General features: G+C 48.2%; 1 protein-coding gene across 1 annotated transcript in view; it reads left to right on the forward strand.

Annotated features, from left to right (window-relative positions):
- Positions 1–14,526, forward strand: part of ERO1L (ERO1-like (S. cerevisiae)) — a 16,400-nt gene extending 1,874 nt beyond the window's left edge. The window contains exons 3-16 of the mRNA XM_009322947.1: positions 1,130–1,213; positions 3,180–3,218; positions 3,697–3,773; positions 3,862–3,935; positions 4,419–4,539; positions 5,288–5,325; positions 6,580–6,591; positions 7,773–7,799; positions 7,970–8,062; positions 10,185–10,431; positions 11,197–11,266; positions 11,619–11,705; positions 12,298–12,431; positions 14,104–14,526. Coding sequence (XP_009321222.1) covers positions 1,130–1,213; positions 3,180–3,218; positions 3,697–3,773; positions 3,862–3,935; positions 4,419–4,539; positions 5,288–5,325; positions 6,580–6,591; positions 7,773–7,799; positions 7,970–8,062; positions 10,185–10,431; positions 11,197–11,266; positions 11,619–11,705; positions 12,298–12,431; positions 14,104–14,164 — 1,164 coding nt within the window. The 3' untranslated portion in view covers positions 14,165–14,526. The remainder of the gene's footprint in view (positions 1–1,129; positions 1,214–3,179; positions 3,219–3,696; positions 3,774–3,861; positions 3,936–4,418; positions 4,540–5,287; positions 5,326–6,579; positions 6,592–7,772; positions 7,800–7,969; positions 8,063–10,184; positions 10,432–11,196; positions 11,267–11,618; positions 11,706–12,297; positions 12,432–14,103) is intronic.
- Positions 14,527–14,629: the final 103 nt, after the last annotated feature.

Raw genomic sequence — 14,629 nt, forward strand, 5'->3', positions numbered from 1 at the left:
TATCGGCCTGCTCCCCCCCCCCCCCCCCCCCCCCCAAACCCACAAAATCTTGTTAAATGTTAATTGTTTTGGAAGAATGATACTTGATACCAACTCACAGAAAAGAAAGACTAGGACTTGTTAAAGAAGTTAGTATTTCTGTCACAAATCCCAACACTGGAAGGGGAAAGGACACTAAGATTGGTCTGAAGGAAGCGTGAATGGAAATGTCTGTGTGTGAAAGCACCAGAAGAAACAGCAAAGCAGGGATTAAAAGAATAACCTGCACTGATAACAAGGACGTGAGCGATAGCAATCAATCTGGTAAACACCAAGGAATTGCTTGTTCCCATCAAGCCTGGAAGGCTTGCACACCGACAAGTCCAGAACGCAGGTGACTTGACACCTGTGGCCACAGGAGGATGGCAGCAAGGCTCCAGCACGTCCTCCTCCTGCTCCTCTAACGGGGAGGCAGGCTCTAGTCCTAAGATGCCCAAAACAAGGCAACAAAATCAATGGGGAGCAAACTTCCCCTAAGATTCACGGAGGATGAAGTGAGCAATACCGCAAGGCCAAAGATTGCCCCGTAGTAACTGTTGGCTCCTAAAGGGTACGAACCACCTGGCCAAAACCCAGTTCGTCATTGCTCAACAGGAGCCTCGGGATGCGATTAGGAATCGGTGGCCTGTGTGTCTTGTCTTCTGTATTAACACAAAGAGTCCTGGCCAGGCTGCACGGGCACACGCATCTCGTGTGAGAGACAAGTGAATGAGCGTGATCAACTTTGCTTAAGATAAATAACACCGTCTGTTTCCACTCTCGCTGCACTCAACCTTGCACTAAGTTTTGTCATCTGAAGTCTTGCGCTAAGGTCGGTGGGTGGTGAGCAGTTGTACTGTGCATCACTTGCTTTGTGTATTATTATTATTATCATATTATTATTATCATTTTATTTCAATTATTAAGCTGTTTTTATCTCAACCCACGAGTTTTGCTCACTTGTGCTCTTCCAATTCTCTCCCCCATCCCACCGGGTGGGGGGGAGTGAGCGCGCGGCTGCATGGTGCGTGGCTGCATGGTAAACTGTGGTGTGGAAGGTTGGCTTGGTTGCATGGAGGAAATGTGTAATGGGATAATATGTTATTTGTAGGTAAACCTAAAGAAACCTTGTCCTTTTTGGGATGACAGCAGTCACTGTGGAATAAGAGACTGTGCTGTAAAGCCCTGCCCATCCGTAAGTACCAAATCCATTCTTGTACCTCTTCTCTGTGTTTGGCTTTCGCAGACCAAGAGGAAGAAGCAGGCAAATGACTTAACTCTTCTCGTCGTTGTAGCTATAGCAAAACTGTGGCTCTGATGGAGCTTTCTTAGGTGTGGTAATACTGGTATCCATGAGAAAGGCCGAAATGCTAAATTCTGAAAGTTTAAAGAAAGGCTAGGCTTTTAATAGCTGACCCTCCGTGAATGGCCAAAAACTTGTCCTGGTCCCTCTTTTATTTTTGGTATTAGTGAGATGGTTTGGGGGCAAATCCACTGTTGTTACAAGAAGTCTCTCTTGTGTTAATTGCCAGGATATTCACCCTGCTGGCCCACAAGCCGCACTGCGATTTGCAGTTTTGGCTGACGAATTTGACTAGGCCCTTCCCAGCCCTCTCTCTTTACATGAAATGGCTCTTTCTGAGTTCTCAGTACAAAAGCAAACACTCTTGTCCCTTTATCCTGGACAAAAGGGTTTTGTTTGCTGAGCTAAAAGAAAACACCTTGCCTGCAGGTGTCTGCCTGAAAAGAAGGGGCCGAGGAAGGGAGTGAATCGGAACTTGGTTGCTGGGTTGATAGAGGCGGTGAAAACGCCGCCCAGCCTGGCTTTGTGAGCTGGCAGCCAGCAGCAGGCCGTCTCGCACTCCCATTCCTGGGTCTCCAGAGCAGTCAGTGTGTGTTAATGGTGTGCCGTGCCGATGGCGCGATGAGCGCTCTCAGTGAAAGAGGCCTCCTGACGCTACTTGCATGCGTTTTTCCAACTCGCTGGTTTATTTTCATGTACGATTTAAAGTATGCTGCAGCGAAGCAGGTGTATGTCCCCCTCACCTGGCGACTCGGTGGTAACCTGATGTAGTGTAGCTGTTGGCTGGAAAAAAAAATATCTAAGTGGATACGACACCTTGAAAGAATCTGGTGCAGGTGTGTGTGTGTGGGTATCAGTTGTTATATAAATTCTTCTATGTGTGTTAAATTCATTTCTTCTCAGCAACTACCCTACCCCTCAAACAAGTGTCCTTTGCTTCCCTAGTCTTCAAAAAGCACCTATTGTGGACCCAAAATGGAATGATGATCCCCCCCCCCCTCAAAATAACCCTAAGTTTTGTTTAAATACTTTTTTCCTTAAAAAAGATGTTTTTGGTAATGACGATGACCAACGTGACAGAGTAATGTTACAATTGCGTTAGTATTAGCTAGAAGTTATTCTTATTTTAAGAACTGACTGTGTCGCTGCTGGTTCTTTCATTATTTTGATTTGGGTCCATTTCATTCTGAAAGGAACAAAAATAACCCTTATTCATTGCTTAATTTTTCCCTTCCTGCGCTGTCTGCCACCATAGCATTTGCTCCTGCGGTGTCGAAGTGGTTTTACTGCCTTCCTACTGGTGGAGGAAATGGAAGTTGAGGAGAACGTAGGGCCCGATTGTCTTGTATGGACCCCTCGGGTTGTGCGGGGCTGGCAGCCTGACATGACGTGACGGGGTGGTAAAAGGGAAGTTTTTTGGATGACGCGTGTCAGGGGCTGGGAGTTGCAATATCTGAGGAGGCGCCTGGGCTCCTGCCAGGAGCGCCGGCATCACCGGGAGACAGGATGCCAGACATCAGCTGGCCAGAGGCAACTCCAGCTCCTCTGAAGTTTATATTGGCTTCCCCAACCTCACGCTTGGGTAAGCAAAACATAACCTGACGTAGCACCTGTGGAAGGCTGCTGACCCTTTGAGAAGAGGAGTCTTGCGAAAAATCAAAATAAAACACCAAGAATATTGCTTAACCTTAGTCTGTGGAGGAGCCAGAAATTGGATGTGTTGTAAGCTAAGCTGAGTGCTTTGATTGCCTTCTAACTTCTAGAAACTGTGGTAACCTTCCTAATCTTTCTCAAAGATTAGGCTGAAAGGCCTCATCAGCCCCACATGTAGCACATGCCCAATTTTTTTGTCTTTCAGGACGAAGTCCCTGATGGAATCAGATCTGGAAGTTACAAGGTAGGCGTGCCTGTGTGCACAAAATGACGCGGCTTATACGACCAGTTTTGTGTCACTGCAGCTGATAAAAGCTGCCTTAGTCAGATGGGCAGTATTTGTCGGGATGTACTTCCTGGCTAAATTTCTACCCTCTTCAAGTGTTTGGCATGCTCTAGAGCCTTTGAGGCGGCTGTCCTGAAGTCAGGTATTCCCTTCCCCTAACGCAGAGCAGCTGAGGAGACTTCTCCAAGAGTAGGTGTCGTCAGGCACAAAACGTTCCTGCGGCAGTGCCAGAGGCTGCTGTGAGTCCCTGCAACAATCATCACAATTGCATAAGCCTCTGAATATCTGCAGACGTCCTGTGGAAATACAGGGTGGGATGAATCATAAAAGTGTTTCTGATGCTTAAATGGGTTAGTGCATTAAAGGCAGAATTATAACAGCCGAAAAACTGCTTTTTAATTGTCCTCTCTCCCCACCCCTTTGCTTTTCAACCCAGTATTCAGAGGAAGCCAGTAACCTTGCTGAAGAATGTGAAGAAGCCAAGAGACTTGGAGCTGTTGATGGCTCTTTGAGGTTTGGCTTCTTCCACAATCCTTACTTGTCTTGAAGGGAACCTAGTATCGGTGCTCTTTCTGATAGTCTTTTTCCACTTTCTTTGCAGCAAGGAAACCCAGCAGGCAGTGCTCCAGTGGACATGGCACGATGACTCTTCAGACAGCTTCTGCGAAGCTGATGGTACAGGGACCTGTTCGATCTGACAAGTCTTGTAACGGGATTATAAGCACCTCTGCAGAACTTCCAGGCCAATGTGTAATACTTCAGCAAGCCTGGAGCATATATAGCATTTCTTCTCTTTTTCCACCCGCCCCTGCCCTCAGTATTTTGAAAATACTACGATGCAAATACTTCTGACAAAGCTTCATTGCTGGTCAGGATCTTGCCGTGTTTAGCAAGTTAGCAGCTTGGATGGAGCATGCTCAGAGTTTGCTTTGCCATCAGCGGCCTCGTGCTCTGATAGCTCTGAAGGCCGGAGAGCTTTGCCCCGCTGCAGTGGGTTGATGCATAGCAAATATTATGCACCTGCCTCTCTGGAGAGGGATGAGCTGGTCTCTCTGCTGGCAAGACTGTTCAGCATGCAAAGGGATGGCTGGGTCAGCCTTGGAAGATGTCATTTTCCTTCAGAAGTCTTTGTCGCTGACCCAGCACTCCGCTTTGCAGACATCTATTCTCCTGACGCGGAGTACGTGGATTTACTCCTGAATCCCGAACGCTATACTGGCTACAAAGGGCCGGATGCCTGGAAAATTTGGAACAGTATTTACGAAGAAAACTGCTTCAAGTAGGTGCTGTGGGGGACAGGTTCCACAAGCCCGCAGGTGCTGATTTTTGCAGAGAGGCTGCATGTGCTTTAACTGCTCCATTAATCCCCATCCTCCTGGCTTTGCTGCAACGCTTGTGCAGTGTGGGCTGTCAGAGGAAGGGACGAGTCGTGTGGCTGCCCCGTCAGCCCCCCTTGGCTGTTCTTTGGACCACAGCTTGCCCTGGTGCAGGCTCCTGATGTGGTGGGACAGCAGCCTGCCAGGGGGTGCACATCTCTTGTGTGGTGTGGTCCTGGGCACCCGGTCCTGTCCTCCCTGGCCATTGCCGGGAGCTCTCTCCCCGCTCTGTGTGCCAATTTGAACTCTGCTGTGGGTACCCCTGGGGCTGATGCACAGTACTGGCGGGCATTGGTCTGTAGTCTTGCCTGCTCTGATCTCTCTCTAGTGATTTCCTCCCCATTCGTACTAGTGTATCGTGTTGCACCAAGGCCGGGGGATAATGTCCACTAGCACTTCTGTAGGCACTTGAGTTTGCCTAGCTGTTCTTTCGAAAGAAAGAAAAGGGGGGTGGGTGGGAAGAGAGAGCCACATTTTGCTCTGTGCCTTTCCTGTCTGAGCAAAGCTAAAGCGCAGAAGGAGATCTAAGAACTCCTTAGGCTATTTGACTGCAGAAAAGTAACTACTTCTGCCGTGCTGTGTTTCTGCACGGCAAGGAGACAGGCACTTATTTAAATATCTTATTTAAATGATTTTTTTTTTCCCTCTTAGGCCTCAGAATGTAAAAAGACCTTTGACATCTGGTAGAGGTGAGTCATTTATTTATCTCACTAAGTGGTTTAGTAGTGTACTGATCCTAGCTCCAGGAACAGTCCGTGCTCTCTGAGCTACTTCTGCTGAATGAGAAATATGTTGTAGCTCCTGAAGTGTAGAATTTTATGGCTAACGCAAGGGCACCTGGAAGCGTGGCTTTCTAGCATCCATCATGGAGAAAGGAAGTCTGATCCTCCACTCCTGGAAGAAATGTGAGCTTTGGAGGGACTGGGAGCAGGACTGAACCCTGAGCTCTTCCTGGGTCCCTGGTTTCTGTACTCAGCAATGCCAGACCATCTGTGATGGACTGAAATAAGAACCTGGCTGGGATCCTCTGTGGAAACCATCCAGTAAGAGAAACTCTGCCCTAGAATCTAAGGCTAGACGCTGTAAATGAAGGTAGGGAAGGGTTTTGGAAGCATAAGAGCTTCTTTTGCCCAAGGCTGCTAAAAGACCCCATGTCTCCTGATGCCCCCTCTGGCCCAGACATCTAGAACGTCAACCACCTCACTCCCCGTTCATTTGACCTGAACACTGCTCCAGCAGCACCTTCTGGGGTGACAACTTAATTTTTTTTATTCCCCCCCCTAAACTGTGTAGGTGGTTTCCCCTTCCCTTGACCCTTGTGCAAAGGAATGGTACTTCAGGAGCAGCACTGGTGAAGGAAATGTACAATGTCCTTTAAAATATCAGTGCTTCCCTTGACCACCTCTGTTTAGGGCAAGATCTGAATGAAATAACACAGGTACAATAACTTTGGGGGGAGAGGGAGGGACTGCTGTTCCGCAGTTGAGAAAGCAGGAGGATGTGAAAATAGAGGATCTGACCTGCTACCTGCGAGAGTTGTTGCAAGCGACTAATAAACTGCAGGAAACCAGGATGGGGTCCTTGAGTATCCCATCGGAGGTCACACAGGAGATCCCTGGCAGAGGCAGACACCTGTGTCCCCTGTTTTCTGGTCTCTGCTTCAGCTATGTGGTGGTTTTACTTCCTTTGCAAATACTGATCCCTCCTGCGTTGGTCAGGTTATTCGGTAGCGTTGCTCATCTGGTGTGTTCGCTGCTGCAGTTGGAGATGATATTTTCTGTGTTCAGAACACTTCTAAACCTCCCTGGAGAGGCGCGCGCTCTTGTCAGAGCACATTAACGGAGCAATCTTAATGCTTGTGCTTTGGAGTTTGATTTTGGTCATGTGTAATTTTTATCTCCTCTTTTCTCTCCCTGCACCACTCATGCTTTTTTTTTCATCAGGAGACGATGGAGGTGAGTGGCACTCTGTTTGTTTTTACTGATAACAGAAACAAATGTGGCGTCTTTATCATGCTGTCACGAGCTCTACCATTAGCACCTGGTTAGCAATATCATTATTCAGGCAGAATCAGAAGTTGTCTTGAAATTCTGCTGTGTTCAGGACCCTGTGCAGAGATCCCTCTGAGCTCCTTGTCCCTGAGGCCAGCCCATCCTTGTGCAGAGGCTGTAAAAAACACCAGCAGTTTTTTGGGAGTACAAGTCCCATTTGAAGGTAGTCACTGAAGTGTCGTAAGCCTTCAGGACCAGGACTCAGGTTGTGGGGGTTTTTTTGGCGCTTGTTATTGCTGAGAAAGCAGCTCTCAGGCTGGAGCTTTGACCAGACTCATCGTCCCAACAGCCTCTGACAGCTGGTAGGAGCTGGGTGCCCAACTCCCTTCGGCCCTGCGGGGCTCACATCTGGGAAGGGCTGTGCCCTGGAGCTGTTTGCCCTCTGCAGCACTGGGCCTGTGTATATGGCATGTCTTTGTCTCCAAATTATCTCCAAATCATTTCATGTCCTCCAGATTACTTTCAAGCGTGTAGCAGGGGTAGTGTGAAACACTGACGTGTGTGGTTGTACACCCTTGCTTGCACTGTGTGGGTTTTGTTGGTTTGTTTGTTGTGGCGTTTTTTTGTAGGTGTTTTTTTTTTTTAATAAAAAAACCCTCTCCCTGCCCTGGCCAGAAGAGAAAAGCAATCCATGATCCTTGTTTCCCCCCACGCTGTGCTGTTCTGCAGCGCTTCTGCCCGCCCCCACCCCCCAGCCCTTGCTGAGACGGGTGGGAAAGACCATGTGCTGTGTGTTTAGCTGGTGCCACACCGTGTTATAGAGGGGTCAGTCAGAAGGGTGAGGAGAAAAACTATTTTCACGCTCTTCTAATGCTCCTTGCCCTGCTTCTGCAAACTGGAGCGGGCAGAGGTGCTCTGGGGGCTGGCCTCAGAGGTGGTTTCAGGGCATCAGGCTTGGGCTGTACCCTCCCCTCTGCTGTCGCCCTCCCGTGCCGCAGAGGGGAGGGTGCTGCCCTGTCTCATTCGTGTATCATCCTGTTGCGCTCTGAAAGGCATGGCCAAAGAAGTAGCCTAAAACATGACACAGCCCTCCTGCTGCTGTAAGGCATCTCAAACTGATGCGCTTGCTTTCCTTTTGTTTCCAGGGCATACGTTTTACAAGTGGCTGAAAGGTAATCCTTTATCTAAACGTGGTTGCTCTTCCTGGGATGAACGCAGAATGGCCAGGGACTGGGTGGGAGGTACTGGCCACGCTCAGGTGGGATTAGATTTCTGTCTGACAGCCGGGAGAGGAAAATTCGATGTATGGGCACTTCAGAATACTGAAAGCATTTCTTTTTAGGTGTCTGTGTAGAGAAACGAGCTTTCTACAAACTCATTTCTGGTCTCCATGCAAGCATCAACATCCATTTGAGCGCCAGGTACCTTTTACAAGGTAAATGCTGCTTTCTGCCTTGGCTCTCCTGCATCAGTCCTAAATTGACACTTCCGTGGCTCCGCTAAATGCCAGCCGGAGCCCGTTCCAGCAGGGTTCAGGCTTACTTCTGCGCTCTTCTCTTCCCTCCCTCAGCACACAGGTTGTGTAACAGAATCAGGAATGCAGTTACCACATGCCTTCAGGTCTGAAAATGGCTGGACTGTGCTCTGTACCAAGACTTCCAGCACGTATTCCTTCTAGTCTTCCTCCAAGGTTATTTTGGAGTGGGTTTCTAACTGCGTGTTGAGGCTGTCCCTTCCTAGCCTGTCTTTATGATGGTCACTTTAGCAATAATCTCACCTATGAGATTCACTGTGAAATGCTTGGCTGGGCTTTCCCAAGAGCCTTGACCCATTTCCATATGCCATTCCCATTTCCTTTCCGTGCCTTTGTCCAGAAGTAGCTATCTGAAGAATCTAAATTTCAACCTTGGGGTTGAAAATCGAGGGTGATATGAAAACGTGATTTGTGTGTCTTACGTGGCCAAAGGCTGTGGCACGCCGCTCATGCAGCGTGGGATGCAGGTTCTGACTGACCTCCTGAAGGATTTAGTCGTCACAGTTTAGAGTGGTACCTGTGGACCAAGCCTACCACCTTCCTTCTGCTAAAGCTTACAAAAACCGAGTACAGATGTAGAGATAGCTGTTGGAATTTGGATAAGTAATTTAGATTTAACTAAGTAACTATATTTAAGTCTCTACAGCCCACGTAGGCCTCATCTGGATGTGAGCTAGACTACGTTAGAGTTGGGAGATGGAATAACAAGAGGAACATCAAAGGCAAGCAATGAGTTGGGACTGCTGAAAGGATTAGGAAAATAAGGTTGGATACGGACAGCCAGATGGTAAGTCTCTGCAGCCCACGTAGGCCTCATCTGGATGTTAGACTACGTTAGAGTTGGGAGATGGAATAACAAGAGGAACATCAAAGGCAAGCAATGAGTTGGGACTGCTGAAAGGATTAGGAAAATAAGGTTGGATACGGACAGCCAGATGGCTCTGCTTGGCTTGCTTTGAAGGGGATAGCTTCTGTTGGTGAAGGGCTGCGGAAGATGATCTCTGCCCTGAGAAGGTGTTCCTTGGCTCAGCCTGGGTCCGTGCAGGGATTCCCATCTGCAGGCGCCGTGGTTGCCTTGCAGAGAGCCTACCTCAGCTCAGGGTTGGGAAGGAGTCCTTTCCTGCTGGACTGGTTATCCACTGGTGATTTAGAAGAGGAAGTTTCTCCCTTTTTCTTTTTTTCTTTTAATTTTTATACATCAGCTTGATATGACTTGTGTTATATCTTCCATTGCATACTTTTATATAATCTTAAGTACACGATAGGATGAGCAAAGAGAAATATTCTTTGTGAAACCTGTGGGCTTGATAATGGAAAATAGAGGCCAGTCTCCTCCGATCCATGGCTGCTGTTGTTCTCTTGCATTTCCACAACAGAAGGAATTCTCTTAGGATGTCCCCGTTCATTAGGGAGCCTCCCAAACTCTGCCCCCCACGCTGCTTCCCAGTGCAGCGTGATCAGGAGGCCTGCGCTGTCTGCCCCTGCAGACGCTCAGACCACAGCAGAGGCCTCTTCTGAGTTCTGCAGCAAGTCGGTGGCTTTTGCGGGCAGGAGAGTGAAGGAACGAAGAGACCTTCGCAGCCTGTCTGGTACATCCATCCAGCCCTCTTTGTTTGCAGACAGATGTTGAGCTGTCGCCAGCTTAGATTGTTTCTGAGAGCAGTTCTATCGGCTCAACTGACAAGAAACTCTTCAGCTGATTTAGTTCTGTGTAAAATGGGCAGCCTCCGGTTTTTAGCTTTTGCTTGTAAGCCTGGGTCATGTTTTAAACCAACTGACAGAGCTCTGCAGGAGTTCTGCGTTTGTTGGGGTTTGAGTTTGGTTAACAGCATGCCTCTCTTGACTCTTGAACGATTTGCGGTTCGTGAAAGGGCTGCGACTACTGTAAAGCTTGGCTCTCCCTGGTTAGAGTTACATTTCACCGTTTAGCCTGGGACAGTGGGAGGAGGTGAACCAGAACTACACCCATCCACCTCCTCTCATTGTTTTGGGTGTTGTTTTGTTTTGTTTTTTTCTCTCTCAGATACCTGGTCAGAGAAGAAATGGGGCCCCAATGTTACAGAGTTCCAGCAGAGATTTGATGAAGTCATCACCAGAGGAGAAGGTCCCAGAAGACTCAAGAACCTGTATTTTCTCTACCTGATAGAGCTGCGGGCCCTATCCAAAGTGCTGCCGTTCTTTGAGCGCCCGGGTTTCCAGCTGTACACGGGGAATAAAAGCCACGATGCGGAAATGAAAAACCTCTTGCTGGAAATTCTCCATCTGGCCAAGTAATTACGTTCGGTACCTGGGGAGAATGGCTCTTTCAACCCTGGCATCTCTGAGCGTGCTTAACCTTTCACTTAAAGCGCCTCGAAAGGCAGGTTCTGGGTTCGTTCTTGTAGTGGGATAGCGCGAGTTGTGCAGTAGGGTAATATAGCTGGGAGTACCCTGGTATCTGTAGTCAAATTGCAAAACAGGGTAATTAAGCCCACAGTTTAATAGCCTAGGCTGCCTTTTTGATTTAGCAGAATTGAATTTAATAACCGCCCATGTGTCAGCCCTGAAATTGGCTACCTGTTTGACTCATCTGTGGAATACCAGTCCTGGCTTTGTGTTTTTTGACTAGAAAAAAAAAACAATCTTAAAACGTGTTGGTAACAGAGGTTTGGGCTGTTGGACAGAGTTTGGAGTAAGAGGAATGGAAGATACCGGAACCAGACGGAAATGCGTGTCTCCTAATGCGATCGACGTCTGAATTTATCTTGTCATGCTCCTGTGCCTTCAGTGCTTACGTCTGTTAGAAAACAGACTACAATTGCTTAGAAACTGTAAAGCGATTGCTGAAAATGTCTGCGAGGTGAGATGCAAGCTAAGATTGAAAGCCTCCAAGAGATTTAAGAAACAAGCAGCTTGACTTAAAATACATCTAGAGATGTCCAATGTCTGACACCTCTCAGTTTCATTTGCGCACCTAACCAGATACCTCTGTGGATCTGGACTTCAGCCGTACAGACAAGCTGTGGAGAGATAAAGCTCTCTTCATTCTATTTCAGGTCTTTCCCGCTGCATTTCGATGAAAACTCATTCTTTGCGGGGAATAACAAGGAAGCTGCTAAACTAAAGGTAACTGGGCAGCCCATCCCTTTGGGGCACTTGCTACCTGAAGGGTATTTTCAGGTGTGTGTCTGGGACACTACTAGATGTGAAAGGGAGCCCGGTACCGGATCAGGTATTTCCAATTCATTTTTGCTTTCCAAATGGTTCGGATGCTTGTGGGTAGCTACAGACCATAGGGTGTGCCTGGGGAGAGTGGTGAATTCCTGCTGAGGACCCCGCTTCAGGAAGCATTTCCCTAAGTCAGTCCCACTGAATTTAGCCTGAAGTCCAGAATTAATACATTCTTGATTTGGATTAATACATGATGAAGTCCTAATTAGCGCGTAACGAAGGTCAACTTGAATGTCTTTTCCCCTAGGAGGAATTTAGGCTGCACTTCAAGAATATTTCTAAGATAATGGACTGTGTTGGCTGCTTCAAATGTCGCCTGTGGGGGAAGTTGCAGGTAAGCTTTGTCAGCAGCTGGGGATGTGTCTGGAAGCACCTCACCTGACGGGACTCTGGTCCGCAGATGCGGTTCTTGGATACCGGTCAGCTCCCGGATCCTTGGATCCGGCTACAGATCAGGGCTGCTGGGGTCGTTACCAAGCCCAGCCGGCGGGAAGCAGTGTGCCCGATCCCAGCTTGCGGGGCCTGGCAGCAGCTGCCTCTTGCCTCTGCAGCTGAAAACTGGGTTAACCTGCTACAGCTTCTCCCCGAGAGAGGGGAGGGGGCGCAGAGCCTCTGGCAAACGAGGCAGAGGGTGCTGTAAAACTGGGGGTTCAGTGAGAACTGCACTGAATTTTACACGCGGTCAAACCTAGACAGAAAGCCTCTGTTGGGTAGCTCTGCCATCACAGTAACGCTAAATAAAGCAAGCATCCTGGCTCGGCTCTGCTCCCTTCTCTGAGCTGTGTCAAGTGAAATCCAGGTCTTGCTCTGTTAAGACGATGTCAACAGGAATCCTTGCAAAGATGAAGGAAGGAAGTGAAGCTAAGCTTGTGAGTCAGGCCCTGGTTGTCTCCCCGCTGTTAAATGATCTTGTTTGTCGTGCGCAGACGCAGGGCTTGGGTACAGCGCTGAAGATCCTCTTTTCTGAAAACCTGATAGAAAAGGTACCTGAAAGCGGCCCTTCCTATGGATTCCAGCTGACAAGACAAGAAATCGTTGCCTTATTTAATGCTTTTGGAAGGTTAGTTTGAGACTTTTTCCTCTACTTTTACACAAGCTGCTGCGTTACATCCCATTTAAGCTTAAACAGTCAGTTCTTATCAGCGATATTGGTGTTAACTCCTTCTCTGATCATACGGTCTCATGAAGAAGCTCTCCAGCATCAGAGGATGTTAATATGGAGTGCAACAGTTGGAACAATTTAAAACAACTTCCTTACAGAAATGTAGAGTGTAAAGAATTCAAGGAAGCATTTGCATTAAGAGGCAAAGAATTTGGTGATTTTTTTTTTAAGAAACTGTGTGACTCTGTCCTCGGAGCACGTTGTCCCCAGACAAGGGTTGCTGTTCCTGTTCTGTGTTCACTTTAGAGCTCTCCTTCAAGCTTCTCACTTCCACCAATTCCTTCCCAGATCTGTTTGCAATTTAGCAGGAATCCATCAGTCCAGCCCTTGTGGAGAGCTGGATGAGGAGTTTTTGGCAGTGAAGGAGGGTAACAAGGCCTTTAGGAGAGAGAGGAGACTGCAAGACACTCCGGTTATACGTTACCGCTTAGTGGTGTTGACACACCTGGAGTTTCTGGCAAACGGGTTTTTCAAAGGATTCTTTGGGCGACGTTGCTGCCGATGCTAAGGCTCGGGGGTCCTGCTGCGCCTCGCTTCAAACCTGCTGATTGTACCTTCTGCAGGGTGGACGGCCAGCAGGGGGGAGACCCTAGTGCACGTCAGTCAAATTTGGAAAACCCAAAAATACTCTTCCCCAGGGACGTGGTGGTGCTCCCCTCCCGAGCACAGCTGCTGCGCTCCCCTCGGGCCAGAGGAGCCGGGCTTCCTTCGGCCTTTCTAGTGCCGTGTCGAGACAGCCTTTGGGACCAGCGTGCAGGAGACTTACGGACCCTCTGAACATCTGTTTGCAGAGGAAGTTGAGGGCTGGCAGGCAAAGAGCCTTTTTCTTTCTTCCCTTTCCCCCCCTCTGCTGCCCAGCTAAAACTTTACCCCGGGAGTCCTCTGCTGTGTGTGAAAAGACTGGGGCCGGGCAGCTCTTTCTCAGACTCCAACGTCGTGTCCCAGCTGCCTGGATTAGAAGAGCCTTTTAAAACAGACCTCCGTCTTTTGCTTGTTGTTCACAAGTGACTTGGGTTATTCAAAACCTCCTTAAAACCGAAGCTTGTCCTGGCTGGGAAGGGCAGGCCTCTCCTTTGCGGACGAGGCGCTCGCGGCCGTATCCTCAGAGTCCGACCCGGCATCTTTGCCGATGCTCCAGGGGCAAAACGCATTCAGCAAGAAAATGAGGTAGGCGATTCAAAAAAAAACCACAGAAAACAACCCAAACAAAACCCCAAACCCTTCAGAAGAAACAAGCTTATATTGCAAGGAGACTCTGCGACCTGCCTGCGCAGCTGGTAATATTATGGCCTGTTTCTTGACCTCTAGTTAATGGGTTTGTCTGGTCACTGCTGGGCTCTCTGTAACATCCTGTTCCACTGTGTTTCTCAGTGTTTGCTTTAGAAAAAGTCTGCGAAATTAGTGAAGGGCCCGGTTGTAACCAGAACCTAATTTAGCTGAAATTCTAAATTCTCTCTTCCTAAGAGCTGCTTGGAGCTTTCCTTGATAGCCGTCCCTTTCTCTTCAATTTGAAATAAGGCGTGATGCACGTGTTGCTCTAATGTTTCCTTTTTGCTTTCCTTGCACCCAGGATTTCAACAAGCGTTAGAGAACTGGAAAACTTCAGGAACATCTTACAAAATATGCGGTGAATTCACTGGAGAAAGAGAGACTTAAAGTTCTACTGCTCGGCTCTTCTGGGTTCTCTCAAAATGGACAAACACCATCGCTCCGTCGCACTCCCAACCGCTACACGGTGAAGACCACTTGCTGGACCTCCTCTTCCCAGCTGACTGTCTGTAACCCGCTGATGACAAATATTGTGTACAAGGGGGAAAAAAAAGCTACTTTTTTTTTGTGTATAAAAGTGGGGACTATATGTAAAGTTTATTTTATATATTGGAAGATCATCCTGAGTAACTTCTTTAAATACTGCTGTGCTATTTTGATGGATTAGACCCATCTCTGCCTTCAGGAGCTGGAGGTGGGGCAAGAACTGTGACACTGAATAAATTTGGGGAAAATTCCTTGTCTGCTCCATGATTCCAAGCAGCCCCTCCCTTACAGGGTCTCTACGCTAACTTTCTGCTGCATTAAAAAAAAAAAAGACTGCAAGG

The sequence above is a fragment of the Pygoscelis adeliae genome, unplaced genomic scaffold, assembly GCF_000699105.1.
Source record: "Pygoscelis adeliae isolate BGI_AS28 unplaced genomic scaffold, ASM69910v1 Scaffold314, whole genome shotgun sequence".
Classification (NCBI taxonomy): domain Eukaryota; kingdom Metazoa; phylum Chordata; class Aves; order Sphenisciformes; family Spheniscidae; genus Pygoscelis; species Pygoscelis adeliae.